General features: G+C 42.9%; 1 protein-coding gene across 10 annotated transcripts in view; it reads left to right on the top strand.

Moving 5' to 3' along the window:
- The window catches only part of TMTC3 (transmembrane O-mannosyltransferase targeting cadherins 3), a 44854-nt gene that overhangs the window by 1648 nt on the left and 28937 nt on the right, over positions 1–14269 (top strand). For 3 of the 10 annotated variants that reach the window (XM_061639618.1, XM_061639615.1, XM_061639621.1), the window contains exons 2-5: positions 6492–6596; positions 7436–7515; positions 7737–7952; positions 9848–10066. In XM_061639618.1, the coding sequence (XP_061495602.1) occupies positions 7764–7952; positions 9848–10066 (408 nt within the window). In that variant the 5' untranslated portion in view covers positions 6492–6596; positions 7436–7515; positions 7737–7763. The other 7 variants (XM_061639620.1, XM_061639617.1, XM_061639623.1 and 4 more) reach the window with 5 other exon arrangements.

Here is a 14269-nt window from a genome sequence, read left to right as displayed (position 1 = left end):
ACATTTTAAAGCAATCAATGCAATCCAGAATGCCAGACAGTCATTGCAAAAGTAGTAATTGACTCCAATTCTGGTTCTGCAAAGCTGTTTTTAATATACTGTATAACTGCATCTGGTGTTTCAAGCCTCAGTCCAAGCCCAAACTCTCTACTTGTTCAGTGGGGCTTCTGACTTTTTTTCCCTCGGAACAGTCTCATGCCATAGCACAAACTCCTTTTGAAACGAGTGGGGAAGGTCCATAGCTCAGTGGTGGAGCACCTGCTTTGCATGTAGAAGATTCCAGGTTCAATCTCTGGCATCTCCAAGTAGGGCTGGGAAAGCTGTATGCCTGAAACCCTAGAGAGCTGCTGCCAGTTAGTGCAGAGAGTACTGAGCAAGATGGACCCAGATGAGTTGGCATAAGGCAGCTTCATATGTTCCTTGTTTGAATTTTAAAAGGGGAAACACTAGTTCAAACTCGCACTGAATATGCTCCAAGGTGTGTGATCCTCTGGATTTTGGTAACTATGTGCATTTGGGGTGGATTCATATTACAATTCCACATTTCATCTTCCCATATATGTCTGATGTATGTCTTTCTGGAACATACTGTTCTTGAGGTAGCAAAGTTCAAGGCTGTTCAGGTCTTCGAAGGCTGAGACAAACACTTTAAATGAACCTGGAAACAAGTAATCAGTGCATCTGAAACAGGCTTGGAGTTGTGTGTCCCAGTTGTTGGGCTTCAGAAAAAAATCTGGCTACCACGCTGTCAACAAGAGGTTCACTAATGTTGACATTCACATGTTAACAGGGTAAATACATGATAGGCTTCTTCCTCAGAGTAGCTTGTAGTACAAATCTTCCTGCTCACAGTAATGTCAGGGAGATTTACATCATCAGCTTGTCCTATGTTTAAACTTAGGTTTTTATATGTAGTTCTGTGGAACAGTATGTCCAGGCACTCCAGTTTCCCCATGGTGCATTGGTGCTCAGCTTTATGTCACTTGAAATCTGATTTGTGATTCATGAACTGTTTAGTGAATCTGCATAGGGAAGAGCCAGATCCATGAGTCAATTCTTCTCAGCCCAATTCTTTTTTTCTTAGCCAAGATCCCTTCCCTTTGAGAAGAACCGTATTTAAAATGTTAGATGGGAATGAAACACAGCCATCTCTGTAACATCCAAAGGGTCTGTGCAAGTCTAGCTATGCTTATCCTACTGACCTTCTCAATGTGGTTAGCTTGATACACCTGTTCGGCTACATGTACGACCTGCAGACACTACAAAGACAAATTCCAGCTCAGGTCTTTATAAGCAGCTCTAAGTGATCACAAGTTTTAGTTCTGTATAATGGTGGGCAGACTCTTTACTGAGGAAGCGGCTGCTGAAAATCCTTCATCTTTGCAGGCAAAGAAACATTCCGGCAGTGAAGATTATCCCTGAGGTCTAAAAAGAGCAAGACTGTTGGTATAATTCCGGTTGCCTGTTCACGTCCCACTCCTGTTTATCGGAGAGGGATTGTGAAACCATTTGCAGCTGAGTTAGCAAGATGGGAAGATGCTGAATAGGTACCCAAAAGATTCGTTAGTTTCCTTAATGCACTCATGGGAAATGTTTGTCTCCTCTGTGTCATCTACAGTAGGCTAAAGGTAATATAATGGGGGGGGCGGTCTAGATGTTTGTGTTTCCAAAGATCTCATGAGGTCTTCCTTTATATGTGTAGTATTTTATTTATTTATTACATGTATAGCCCACCTTTCCTCTAGGAAGCTCAGAGTGGTGTATGTGGTTCTTCCCTCTCCATTTCATCCTCACAGCAACCCTGTGAGGTAGGTTACGCTGAGAGATGGTCACTGGCCCAGGGTCACCCAGTGAGCTTCATGGCTCAGTGGGGAGTTGAACCCTGGTCTCCCAGGTTATAGTTCAATATGCTAACCCAGGAGTGAGGAACCTCCATCCTCCAGGCCAATCACGGTCCTTCAGGGTTTCCCATTTGGCTCCCAACACCATTTCCCCCAAATCACGCCTATCCACCCAGCCAGCGATTTGGTCAGATTTGCCCTGTGAGACAGATCCTAATAAAGATATGGCCCATGGAGCCAAAAAGATTACCCACCTTGCTCTAACCATTACATCACACAGTACATAGTTAGTGTATCAGTATAGGGATGAAGCAAGTAAGTACATTTCCACTTGTAAACATAAACCACCTACCTGTCTGGGCTATTGTGGGCCAGCTGCAGATTGAGTAGCCTGCCCAGTCTCTAGGGCAGGGATAGGGAACCTGTGGTCCTCCCAATGTTATCTGACTCTGACTCCCACCATTCCCATCAAGCATGGCCAGCGGTCAGGTATGATGGGAGTTGTAGTCCAACAGCATCAGCAGGGCCACAGACTTTAGTGAGTGCTTGGTTTCTGAGGGCAGATCAGACAGTAATCTTCACAAAAGTAGTCTATGTTGCTTCTCTGGTTCAGGATACTGAATGGTTTTCTCTCATGGGCTAAATAGTGTCAGAGGGGAAAACAGCATGAGAAGAAAATGTTTAATCCACCTCCTCTCATTAGATTTTTGCTGTTGTTGTTTTAAAAAATGGGGAAGCCTAATCACATTGTATCTAGTTTGGCCCTTTTAGAAAGATTCTTTTCAGTGAGGATTTTGACCCCCAATACATACTTATTCACTAATGGACAAAAAACCCTTGCAGTTTAAGAACGTACCTACAGCCAACAGATATTTGTATCAAACTTTAAAAATCAGGGAAATTGAGCAGCTATAGTGAATGCACCAGGGTAGCAGGAGACCTGACCTCCTCTCTGAAATATTATACTGCCCTACAAATTTGTCAAACTGGAAACACAGTTTGGGTTAGTCTTTCACAGTCCAATCCACTGACAGAAAAATGCCCAACAGGGGTCTGGATTTTTTTACTTGTGTTTCAGACTTTAAACTCTGGATTCTCTCTGAGTGTTCTGTGTATCACCGGGAAAACTTAGAGTTGTTAAGCAAGTGCTTCTGAGTTTAGGACTATAAGTTTTGTAAGATTTTGTTTTGAAATGAGCTTATGATAAGCCGCAGAATGGCATGGGGGGTATTTTCAATTTAACATGGTGGAATGTGAAAAATCCATGCTGGCTATAGTGTACAGCCACTCTTATGGATGTATAATTAGTTTGCATTAGAAACCTACGCCATTTTCGATTCTAGCAACGTCTTCCCTGACAGAAAAATTACACTATTTCTGTATGCATCATGCCAGGTAGGTCTTTATTTAATTGCTCTCTAAATAGCAGTAGGAAGAAAAAGAGATGGAAAATCTCTTTGCTGTTTTCAATATATTTTATTTATTTAGATTATATTTATATCCCACCCTTTCTCCCAGTAGGAGCCCAGGGCAACACTACTATTTTCTGTAGTGTCTCTCTAGAGCAGCCTTTCCCAACCAGTGTGCCTCCAGATGTTGTTGGACCACAATTCCCATCTTTCCTGACCATTGGCAATGCTGGCTGAGGCTGATGGAAGTTGTGGTCCAACAACATCTGGAGGCACACTAGTTGGGAAAGGCTGCTCTAGAGATCTTAACTGACAGCTTGCAAACTTGTTGTTTTTCTTTCCTAATTCCCAGAATCTGAAATACATTTGCGGTCTTCTGGTTTCTTATTTCTGCACCACGCTCAGTGTGCGTGTACATGCATGCATGGGGATACATTTATTGTTTCCATTTTCAGCCATACAGTGATGCGGATTGTCTGAAAAATTGTGAACGGAAAACTTTCCTATGCAAACGAGGGTAATTTGATTCAGAATGATTTGTTTGTGTAAAAAAAAAATTCTAATGCTCTAAAAAATAACCTAATTTAGCATGTTAGCTAAACAGCTGAAAATGTTGAAGCTGCCAAGTTTGCTTAACATTGCATTTGCAATTGACATCCATAATGAATTTATGAACTAAAAAAAATTCACCAGAAAAATAAGCACTAGAAAACATTCCACCATGCTTCACAGCTGATTGATTTATTATTAATTATTCCATACCATAAATGCATACTGAAAATAAGTACTTAATCTGAAGTCCTGAAGGATCCAAATATGCGAGCAAAGCACTTACGTACGCAGAGACCTTCCTATTTGCATTGGTGTTTTGGATGGCCCTGTGCACATGCATACTGATTGTGAGCAATGAGGTGGATGACAAACAGTTCTTGCACAGATATATTTATGTATACTGTGTGTATTTGTCATTTTTTTAAAAAAGCACCAAGAAAAGTAGGATTCTCCGGTTCATTTTAAATGTGCAAATTAAGTCAGTGTAGATATATTGTCTGCTATTGTAAAATTTACCCTGTTTCTCCTAGTCATAGAGGAAAAAACATTAATTTATTTTAGCCTTGTATTTAACAATTCACCTGGTAGCCATAGGTGACTTTGAATTCCATACAGGTGAGAGACCAAGCTGAAAGATGATGTGTTTGGTTTCTATGATGGCCACAGAGGAAAAAAAAGTCTCTTCCCTGGATCAAAGCAACCTTTTTTTAATTAACCTAAACGATTAGTAGCCTACATTTTTGCAGGCCAAAGAGGAGGGTACCACAAAGGAACTTCTTAGTAGGCAAAATATTGGCAGGCTAATAAATGTTGGGGTCTGTAATATTTTATCAGCTGTGTATGCTAAGTGATTTTTGTCTCTTTGAAAAAAGAAAATGAAAACATACTTTATTGTATTATATATTTATTAAATTAGTCACTTTTCTGCATAAATATGTGCATTCAAAGCAACTTACAGTTAATAAAAAATTAAAATTAAAAAGCTAAAGATTGAAAAATATATAAAAAGTTAAAAACAAAACAGTACATAGGCAGTGGAGCAACCCTTCTTAGGAGGGCAGCACAACAGAAGCACTTCAAAAGCTTTCCAAAGTTAAAAACCAAATGCCTCAGAGAAGAGAAATGTTTTTGCCTGGTGTCTGAAGATGGATAACAATGGCCCCAGGCATAACTCCCTGGGGAGAGTAGTCCACAAACGGGCCGCCACTGAGAAGGCCTGTCCTCCTGTTGCCACTCTCCACACCTCCTTTGGAGGAAGCACACAAAGAAGGGCCTCTGATGCCAAGTGCAGAGTCCAGGTTGGTACATACAGGTTAGTCAAGCCAGTCCTTGACTGGCAGCAGTTCTGTAAGTTCTCAAGCAGAGATCTTTCACATAATTGGCTACCTGATCCCTTTTCAATAGAGATGCCAGAGATTGAACCTGGCAACCTTCTGCATGCAAAGCATGTGCTAAACCTCTGAGCTATGATCCCCATTTCTCAATATTCTCCATACACTTTCAAGACTTTGTTTACAGTTATCACATTTTACCCAGTTGTGTCGCGTAAGCTGATGGTAAGGCTTCCATAAGCAGAATGGGGAGGGAAGCAACTTTCATTGATCCACCCCCCTGCACACAAAGACACATACCCTAAATCTGCTCTGGACGGTCCTCCAACCCAGACCAAGGGGTGTGTGGAGGGCTGCAATTGAAAGAGGAAATTACCGAAAATTGTTTCCTCATTCCACTGACGGAATTCTTACCATCAACTGGAGCAATAGCTAGATACAATCTATAGTGTTGTTCACTTGCTTTAAAAAAGAAAAAAAAATATCTCGAAGTACTTAACTGTAAATAATGATAGGTCCATATAGCCATGCTGCGTTACTTAACAGAATATCAGTTCTCATGTAGTAGAGTCCAAGTTTATTAAAAAGAGAACCTTCAAATGTTGCACGTGTTTGTTGCACTTGTTGAATTATATGAACATTCTAATTACATCTCTCATTCTATGAATACCTATGTGGTTCTTTTTTTAAGAAAAAAACCTTATAAAACTCCAAAACTGGCTTTAAAAAACAACCAAAGTGAGATCATTCTCTGCCATACTAGCTTTTCATGGGAAAAGACCACCTTTTTTTCACCACAGCTGATCATACAATCACATCACATGGGAGATAATTGCTGACTCTGCCCACAACATCCCTGCATTCAGCGGAAGATGTGAAGGGGATTTGTAAGCTGAACTTGCTTAGAAAGCTCTCTTCCATCAGGAACTCTCAGTGTTGGAAGCTTGGGAGTAGAGGGAACAGGTATTTTGAAGGTGGGGGAGGCACTTCCATCCCCTACAGACTTTATGCTCTCCTATACTCTTTCAGTGCCTGAAAAGACCTTTGAGTCAGCGGACTTCTGCCCATATCTTAACATACGTTTTTGACTTGAAAGTTAAACTGTTCACACAAGCAGGCTACACTGTCTGGCAGTAATGTGTGAACTCTTTTAAAGAGTAACTGGTTCCTCAGAGTATTTTCTGTGGGGAGAAATTTGCATGTGATGTTTATTATACTTTGTGCTATTTTAAAAAGCCCTCTTGTTCACTTTGAACAGTTTTTGTGTAAGAGCTTTGTAATGCTATAGGGAATCACAGTTGTTCTAGTGAAATAAGCAGTATGCTTCCTAAAGGTGATGTCTGTTTCTCTCTTTCTAGTAAAGATCCATAATAGTTAGTAACGTCAATCCAGATGAAAAACAGATTCTAAAAACATGACTTCCTGAGGGGAATGTATAAATGAAGAAATAGTGTGCTTGAGTGGTAAGTCAAACATTTGATTAAAGATCAGACACTGGACAGCAAGTTCAAATTGCTTTTAAATGATTAGGCCACAAAAGCTTTTCTAGATAACTCTTTCATTCTAATATAAAGAACATTACTGAAACATTCTCAGCACTAAGCGTTCTTGGCAGGGCTGTCCTCAGGCATGCCGGGGCCCTTGGGCACCAGCTTGACCCGGGCACCAGCATATGTGCGCACATGTGCACACAGACATGCATGCGCAGCCGGCTGCACATGCCACCTACCTGTCTCCTGTTTTTTGCAGTTACGTGGGCTGCGCATGCAGCACTGCCATTAACCAAGATGGCAGCCAAGGTTTCCCTAAGAGGCTGAAGCCTCTGCCGCCATCTTGGTTGATGGCACTCATGCATCTTATGCGCACACATCTCTGCTGTCAACCAAGATGGTGGCAGGGGCATCAGCACCTTAGGGAAACCTTGGCCGCCATCGTGGTTAATGGCAGCCGCAAAAGAAGTCAGCAGAGAATGGTAGGTGAAGCGAGGGAATGGCAGGCTGCTCAGAAGCTCCACAGATCTCGGAAGGGGAGCAGAAGGGCCCCACCTAGCCGCCCTTTGGAGGCGGCCTTGGTTCTTGGTGTTATCTAGGGGCATATGTTCTTGTTCATCACATCAAAATGTGAGTCCTGGGTTGTTCACAGAAGTCAGTATCTGCACCTCCAATATTGTGAGCTAGGAACGATAGATTCATTTTATCAGCTCAATCCTGTGTGTGACTTCTCATCTGTGTTCAGTGGGGTTTACTTCCGAGTAAGTTTTTATAGGGTCACATCCTAAACATAGTTTTCTCCCCCACTCCAGCCAAAGCAGTGATGAAACGGAGATGGCTGTCATATGCAAGTTGAACACTGCTCACCTAGTTATCTCAGGATTTGATTTTGGTAGGTTGCTCCTTTGTGCCTCTTGTATGACAACACTGGCAAAATAGCGGTGAGATGTAAAGACAAGCGAGCGAGAACGTTGAATTGTATGGCTTGGGTATAAACTCTCTGGGGGAGCAACAGGTTGGCAAAAGATGCTCTAGGTCAATAAGTAATTTTGACAGCAAATGCCTTTTTTCATGAAAACAGCTTTTTAAAACATGCTTGAATTTGTTTTACAGATTTAGTTCACGAGAGCTCTGGAGAAGATGGCTTATGTTAACCTAAAGGAAACTGCACTAATTGTCGGAGTGGTGGTGGCTTGCTATTGGAACAGTCTTTTTTGTGGTTTTGTTTTTGATGACGTTTCAGCCATTTTGGACAACAAAGACTTGCAACCTTCTACTCCTTTAAAAAATCTCTTTCTGAATGACTTCTGGGGGACTCCTATGTCTGAGGTAACTGATTATCTGTTCTGTAGAAATGCAAAGCACAAGTCTAAACTTAGCTGCTAAACTAATAGACTGGCTGCTTTTGCACAATCCTATCTTGGTTTAAGCTGAGATATGAATGAGTTTTTTGCTTGCGCCTTCACCCCCTTTGTACAGGCTGCAATTAGATCAGGAAATCTCTATTCATAATCTTCCATTTCATCCAAACTGGGAAAGTATGGTCACTAGACTTGGAACAAACCAAGATGTTTCACAGGCTGAGCTAGTTTAACATCTTGGTTTGTTCAGAAGCTATGCACACTGGTTCATTAGAGATTTTCTGGTTTAAATGTTGCTCATGCAAAAGTGAAGGGGCTTTGTGCGGAGACAAAAGGCTTATTCATATCCAGCTATTTTGGGGCGGGGAGATGAGGTGCTGGAACTCATATATTGATAAAACTGCTGTAGCTACAAGCACAAACTGGCTGCCAGAGGCAGCAAAAAAAAAGGTACTGGTGCTTCGTACCAGTGAGAACTGTCACAAAAAACAAGCCCTGTTCATGTCTTGGCTGAAATATGATCATCTGAAGGAGGCCAATGCCTCACAACATAACACTTAAAAGCTGTTGAGATTTTATAAGAGGCTGAACAGTTAGTATTATGCCTTCCAGTAACTTTATAATGTATGTGATGTCCGCTCACAGTCTTGATCATCCCGATGCTAAAGTGTGCAGGAAAGCTGAATGCAATTCAAACTGTAGTACCAGGAGCGGAGTGGCATCCTTCCCTTCATGTGCTTGTGCAAATGTTGCTAAAATGGCACAACCTACAAAAAAGAGAGGAGGCATTCAAGGTAGCCCTGAGGCTTGCAGGAATACAAAAAAAATGTTTAAGAAAAAAACAGCCCAATGAGGACTCTGTGGCCATGGAAAGCTGACTGGTTAGGTTGCAGGGACGGGGCAGACTATAAACCTGGTGGGAGGTGGGATGGGATTGCTAGAAAAGGAAGACAAACAAAGATACAGTATAAGAAGGTAGAGAAAGCTGTCTAATTGTTTGGATAGGTCATCTGCTGGTTCACACTGAAGCTATTTTTACATATTCCCAAGAGATGGAATAGAATGTCTATGGAAATAAATGGAGAGCCATAAAATTGTAATGTATCTGTGACTGACCACCATGCACAATCCCACCTCCCACTCACCCCCCCAAAAAAGTAACAGTCTAGTGAGGACTCAGCATGCTCAATGGTAAGGGAATATTCATTGACTGTTGGAGAGGGAGGGAGAATGGAGTGGTTAGAACCTTAAACAGAAGCACTCCATGTTGCACCATTTTGTTGCAGGGCCCTACTTGTAAGATCTGTGCACTAAGCCCCATCTGTAAGATTTGTAATAAATAAATCAAGGCATGTGCCTTCTGGCATGCACAGAGGACTTGTGGGGGATTGGGAGGGTTTTTATATGCTGCTGAGCTTTCTGCGTAGGCAGAAAATGCATCCAAAGCTTAGAAGTGTGTAAAAGAGCCTCCCAGGCCTCCTGCAAATCACTGCATGCCAGCAGATTTAGGAGAGTCTCATGTTGTGCTGAGCTTTCTTAAAGTGTGATATGACAGTCCTCCTTTGAATTCTCTGCAGTGCCCAGAGAACTCAGGGAAGAGGATCTATATACTGATCATAGTAGAAGTTTTTGCCACTAGTGACTAGATCTGCAAAGGCTGGATCTGAATAATATCTTTCTGGATGTTGGGAGTTTTCCTTTTATGGTGTCGGCCTTCTCAGGAAGACGCAACAATTTATAACCGGATTTGCTTTTAGGCTTCTGCTTTTACAGTGTTTCAGTTGAGTTGTTCAGTGAAAATCACTGATACCTTCCCCAACCCCTTCTCAGTCTACATCTAGGTTTGTTTGTTTTTGTTTTTAGGAGAGAAGTCATAAATCATATAGGCCGCTTACTGTCCTCACGTTCCGTTTGAACTACCTGTTCGGCGAGTTAAATGCTATTTCTTACCACTTCCTGAATGTCATCTTTCATGCAGTTGTGTGTATAGTCTTCCTCAAGGTCTGCAAGCTCTTCTTGGACAACAGGAGCAGTTTGGTTGCATCCTTATTATTTGCAGTACATCCAATACATACTGAAGCGGTAAGTAAGCATGAAAGAGCTCTGTTGAGTTACTGTTAAAGGAAAGTTACTTGAAACACACAGTGTAGGGAAAAGGCGTGAGTATTTTGAGGTTTGGAAGTGGGCTGAATTCCAGTCATGCCAGGTCAATCAGCTGGTCTGTCTAGCTCAGTATTATCTATGCTGGTGGGTAGTGGCTCTCCAGGATTTTAGACAGGAGGTATTCCCGGCCTTGTCTGGAGATGCTGAGGATTGAATCTGGGACCTTCTGCATGCAGAGCAGAACGTAAGGAGAACCTGCTAGATCAGGCCAATGGCCCATGTAGTCTAGCATCCTGTTGTCACAGCAGCCAACCAGATGCCTGTGGGAAGTCCACAGTCAGGACCTAAGCGCAGCAGCACTCCCGGTTTCCAGCAACTAGTATTCAGAAGCATACTGCCCCCGATAGTTGAGGCAGAGCATAGCCATCGTGGTTAGTAGCCATAGTTAGTAGATGTTCTACTTCTGAGCTATGGTCCTTGCCACACATGGTGTAGACTGAGGCAAGGACTAGGGAGCGGGGCTGCATCCAGTCCAAGAAACCATTAATTTTATGCATTTTTGTTGAATGAAACCTGTGGTTTAAATCTAACCATTTACCTAGGTAAAGGTAAAGGTGTCCCCGCACTTATAGTGCGAGTCGTTTCCAACTCTTAGGGTGATGTCTTGCGACGTTTACTAGGCAGACCGTATATATGGGGTGGGATTGCCAGTTCCTTCCCCGGCCTTTCTTTACCCCCCAACATATGCCGGGTACTCATTTTACCGACCACGGATAGATGGAAGGCTGAGTGGACCTCGACCCCTTTTACCGGAGATTCGACTTCCTCCTTCCGTTGGAATCGAACTCCGGCCATGAGCAGAGCTTCGGCTGCATTACCGCCGCTTACCACTCTGCGCCACGGAGGATCTTAACCATTTACCTGGAGCCACAAAAATGTTACAGTCTACAAGAAACTATATTTTCAAAACAGTTTGCAGCAGAAACAGCTATAGAGCAATAAAACATTAAAATGCACAAATAGAACCATAGCACACCAAAGCAATAGCCATAGGCACATCAAGCTGGAAACGTAAAAAAGCATGCAGCAAATCAAGATCACTCAGTTAAGCCTAATTAACCTGCCAGGTTTTAGCTTGGCATCTGAAGATATACAACCGGCAACCAGTGATCTGCAACCAGCGCAAACTATAAAATACCAGGTTGATACGCTCCAACAAAAAACTTGATAGTGAGCATTTTGCAGTTTCTGAACACTTTTTCAAGGGCAGCCCCACACACAGCATGTTGCGGTAGTCATCTGGATGTTACCAAAGCACAATGATTAAGGAGAAATCTGACTTTTCAAGGAAAGGCATTGTTGTCACACCAACTATCACCTGATCCTCTAAAGCAGTGCTTCCAAAGCTACGACCCCTGCTATTCTGTATAGCTTTTCTTGAGTTAATATTGCCAACCAGCAAACTAGATATGATATTGAATAAATCTGTGCATTTAACATTTTGGGGGGAAATGCAAAGAGCAGCTTTTCTGCTTATCAGTTGGAGTTTAACCCTTTCCTCTTGTGCTGCAGACCTGATGAAAAACCTTTTATTTGAGGCTGCTGTTTGCTTTGGCACCCTTCCCCACCCCGCGTCAGTCAAGTTTATGCAGAGCTCACAGGTGTTCATTCCCTTGTTAGAACAATCTGAAAAGTGCTCAGTGCAAGTTTTCTGCGTACACATCAAAAGCATCTGCTATGCCATTTGGGGGCCATGTGCCAGTGGCAGGTCCAAAGCCATATACCATTCCACACACACACACATCCATCCATTACGCATTTATACCCTGCTTGCCATCTCTCCCCCCCCCCCATTGTGGCAATTAGGTTTAGAAAAAATATTTTAAAAGTCAAATGGGACTTTTCCACTCTAAGCCTAAATGTTGCATAGGGGGTGGGGACAGGAAAGGAGTCCATGGACAGGAGGCCCATAGCTGCCACTTTCACATCCATATGCTAGCCAGATCAAAGCCACAATCTCAAGGAAGCTCATGTTTAAAATAAAAATCCAAGAATACTGCTGGAGCTATATTGTAGGCTTCTCTGTGATCATTTTCAATGACAGCCATTGAAGTAAACTGTCACTTGGTTTTAAAATAAGCTTACCTTGTTGGCTGTGGGAATTGCCACAAGGTTAACTACTGTCCTGCCTGAAGTCGAGGGATTCAGACTCGGACTCAGCTGTAGGTTTTTCTCTTTTTATTAAATAGATACATCCCAGAGCTTGGAAAAGTTACTTTTTTGAACTACAACTCCCATCAGCCCAATCCTGTGGCCATGCTGGCTGGGGCTGATGGGAGTTGTAGTTCAAAAAAGTAACTTTTCCAAGCTCTCCAAAGCAGTTTGCCTCATTAACCTAGCTACTCTTTCTAGGAACTCAGCTCTGTGCTAGCACTGACTAAGCATGACTTTGCGACTCTAAGACATTGACTCAGCAACCGGGTCCCCTCCCCTCCGAGTCAGCTTAAGTAGGCTTGGATCGCGTGTGCAAACAAAGACTCTGCCTCAGCTCTGACTGTTGAACTTCCCTCCTCAAGCGCCTCTGAGCGTGGGGCAAAGGTGGTTTGATCTCAGCTTCCCCTTCTAACAGTCAGTTCAGGCATGGGAAGCTGGGCCGCCCTCGGCTGGGAAACGTCTGACGTGCAAGGCTGAGTCTCTGGCGCAGGTGGCGGGGGCATGTCTAACTGGAGATGATCCAGATGGTGTTTCCACAGGGGGGTCAAGCTATCAAAGACAAGGCTGGGGCGCCCTGTGAGTCCACCCCATTGCCTGCCCCCTCCCCGGGTTCCCAGTCCTCATCTGTTTCACCCTCGTCGCTCTGCCCCCTCCCTGCATGGCTCTCAATAACTACAAAGAAAATTCAGTTAGCTACATAGTTCATTTACATGAACAAGTCCTTTGAAGGATGGGCTAGAATAATATGTTAATCTTTTCTTGGTTTCTTTGCATCCCTGTTAGGGCGTGGGCTGGTGCTCAGTGGTATAGCTCACGTTTTACATGCAGAAAGTCTCAGGTTCAACCTCTGGCTTCTGCAGGTTGGATTGGGAATAACCCTTGGCTGAAATTCCGGAGAGTCACTGCCAGTCAGTGTAGATAATACTGAGCTATATATGGACCAGTGGTCTGACTGTCTACAAAGCAGTTTCCTATGTTCCTGTTGCACTGTTGAATTTGGCATTTTCTTAAGCCTCTCTGCTTCTTGGGCCTTCAAGAGAGAGAGAGAGAGTGTTGTCCATTAACGTAAACAATGCCCTCAATATCCTAGATTTTGCATTATACGTATGGAAAAAAAGATGCTGGGGGGGGGTTTCTGTTTTTGTGTCTGACTCTTGTTTGTCCCAAGGTTGACAATAAGTTACTTGTGTGGGAAAGGAAGTGTAGTTCTCTCTGTCCCAGTCTCAGGAATTAAAATTGCCAGATTAAAATAAAAATCCAGTATATCCCTTCTGTATGCACCAGATCACAGAAAGTAACGGATTTGCAGAATGTGATCTAGCCTGAGCCTTTGGGTAGAACTCTCTACAAATATCAAGCAGTTTGGAACAAAACAAATCTTCAAGGCCCATTTAAAAGTCATCAGCATAGGGGACATAGCTGCTTAACTGGGGGGGGAGTTCCATAGGCATGGGGCCACCACTGAAAAGGCTCTGTCCCTTGTGTCTGCTAATCCCATGCTTCTTGATATCAGGCCGGCGAGCATGGTCTCAGAGGTCAGTCTTAGTCTTATGTGGATGCAAACTGTTCTTCATATAACATATTTATTATTCACTTGGTCCCAAGATGTTTTGGAATACAGCTGTCATCAGTGCCAACCAGCCTGACCAGTGATCAGGGATGATGGCAGTTGTAGTTAAGTAACACCTGGAGGCATCTTGGGGAAAACTGGCATCATTGTTCATCTGACCCATGCAGTGTAATCCTCAGTTAGCTAGCAGGCACCTAATAGAAGGGACTATAGACAAAAGTGTATGCTATAATAAATTTGTTAGTCTTTAAGGTGCCCCACGACTTTTTCTGCAACAGAATGAGTAATGTTACCCCTACGGAAATTTGTACAAGTATGTCTTTTGAAGCAAACTCTTGTCTCCCTTGCATGTCTCACCACGTGCAACACGTGCATCTGCCAAAAATGTAATTGGCCTT

The sequence above is a fragment of the Rhineura floridana genome, chromosome 8 (assembly GCF_030035675.1).
Source record: "Rhineura floridana isolate rRhiFlo1 chromosome 8, rRhiFlo1.hap2, whole genome shotgun sequence".
NCBI classification, from domain to species: domain Eukaryota; kingdom Metazoa; phylum Chordata; class Lepidosauria; order Squamata; family Rhineuridae; genus Rhineura; species Rhineura floridana.
The sequence above is the reverse complement of the archived record's forward strand: the minus strand, read 5'-3'. Positions and strand labels throughout refer to the sequence as shown.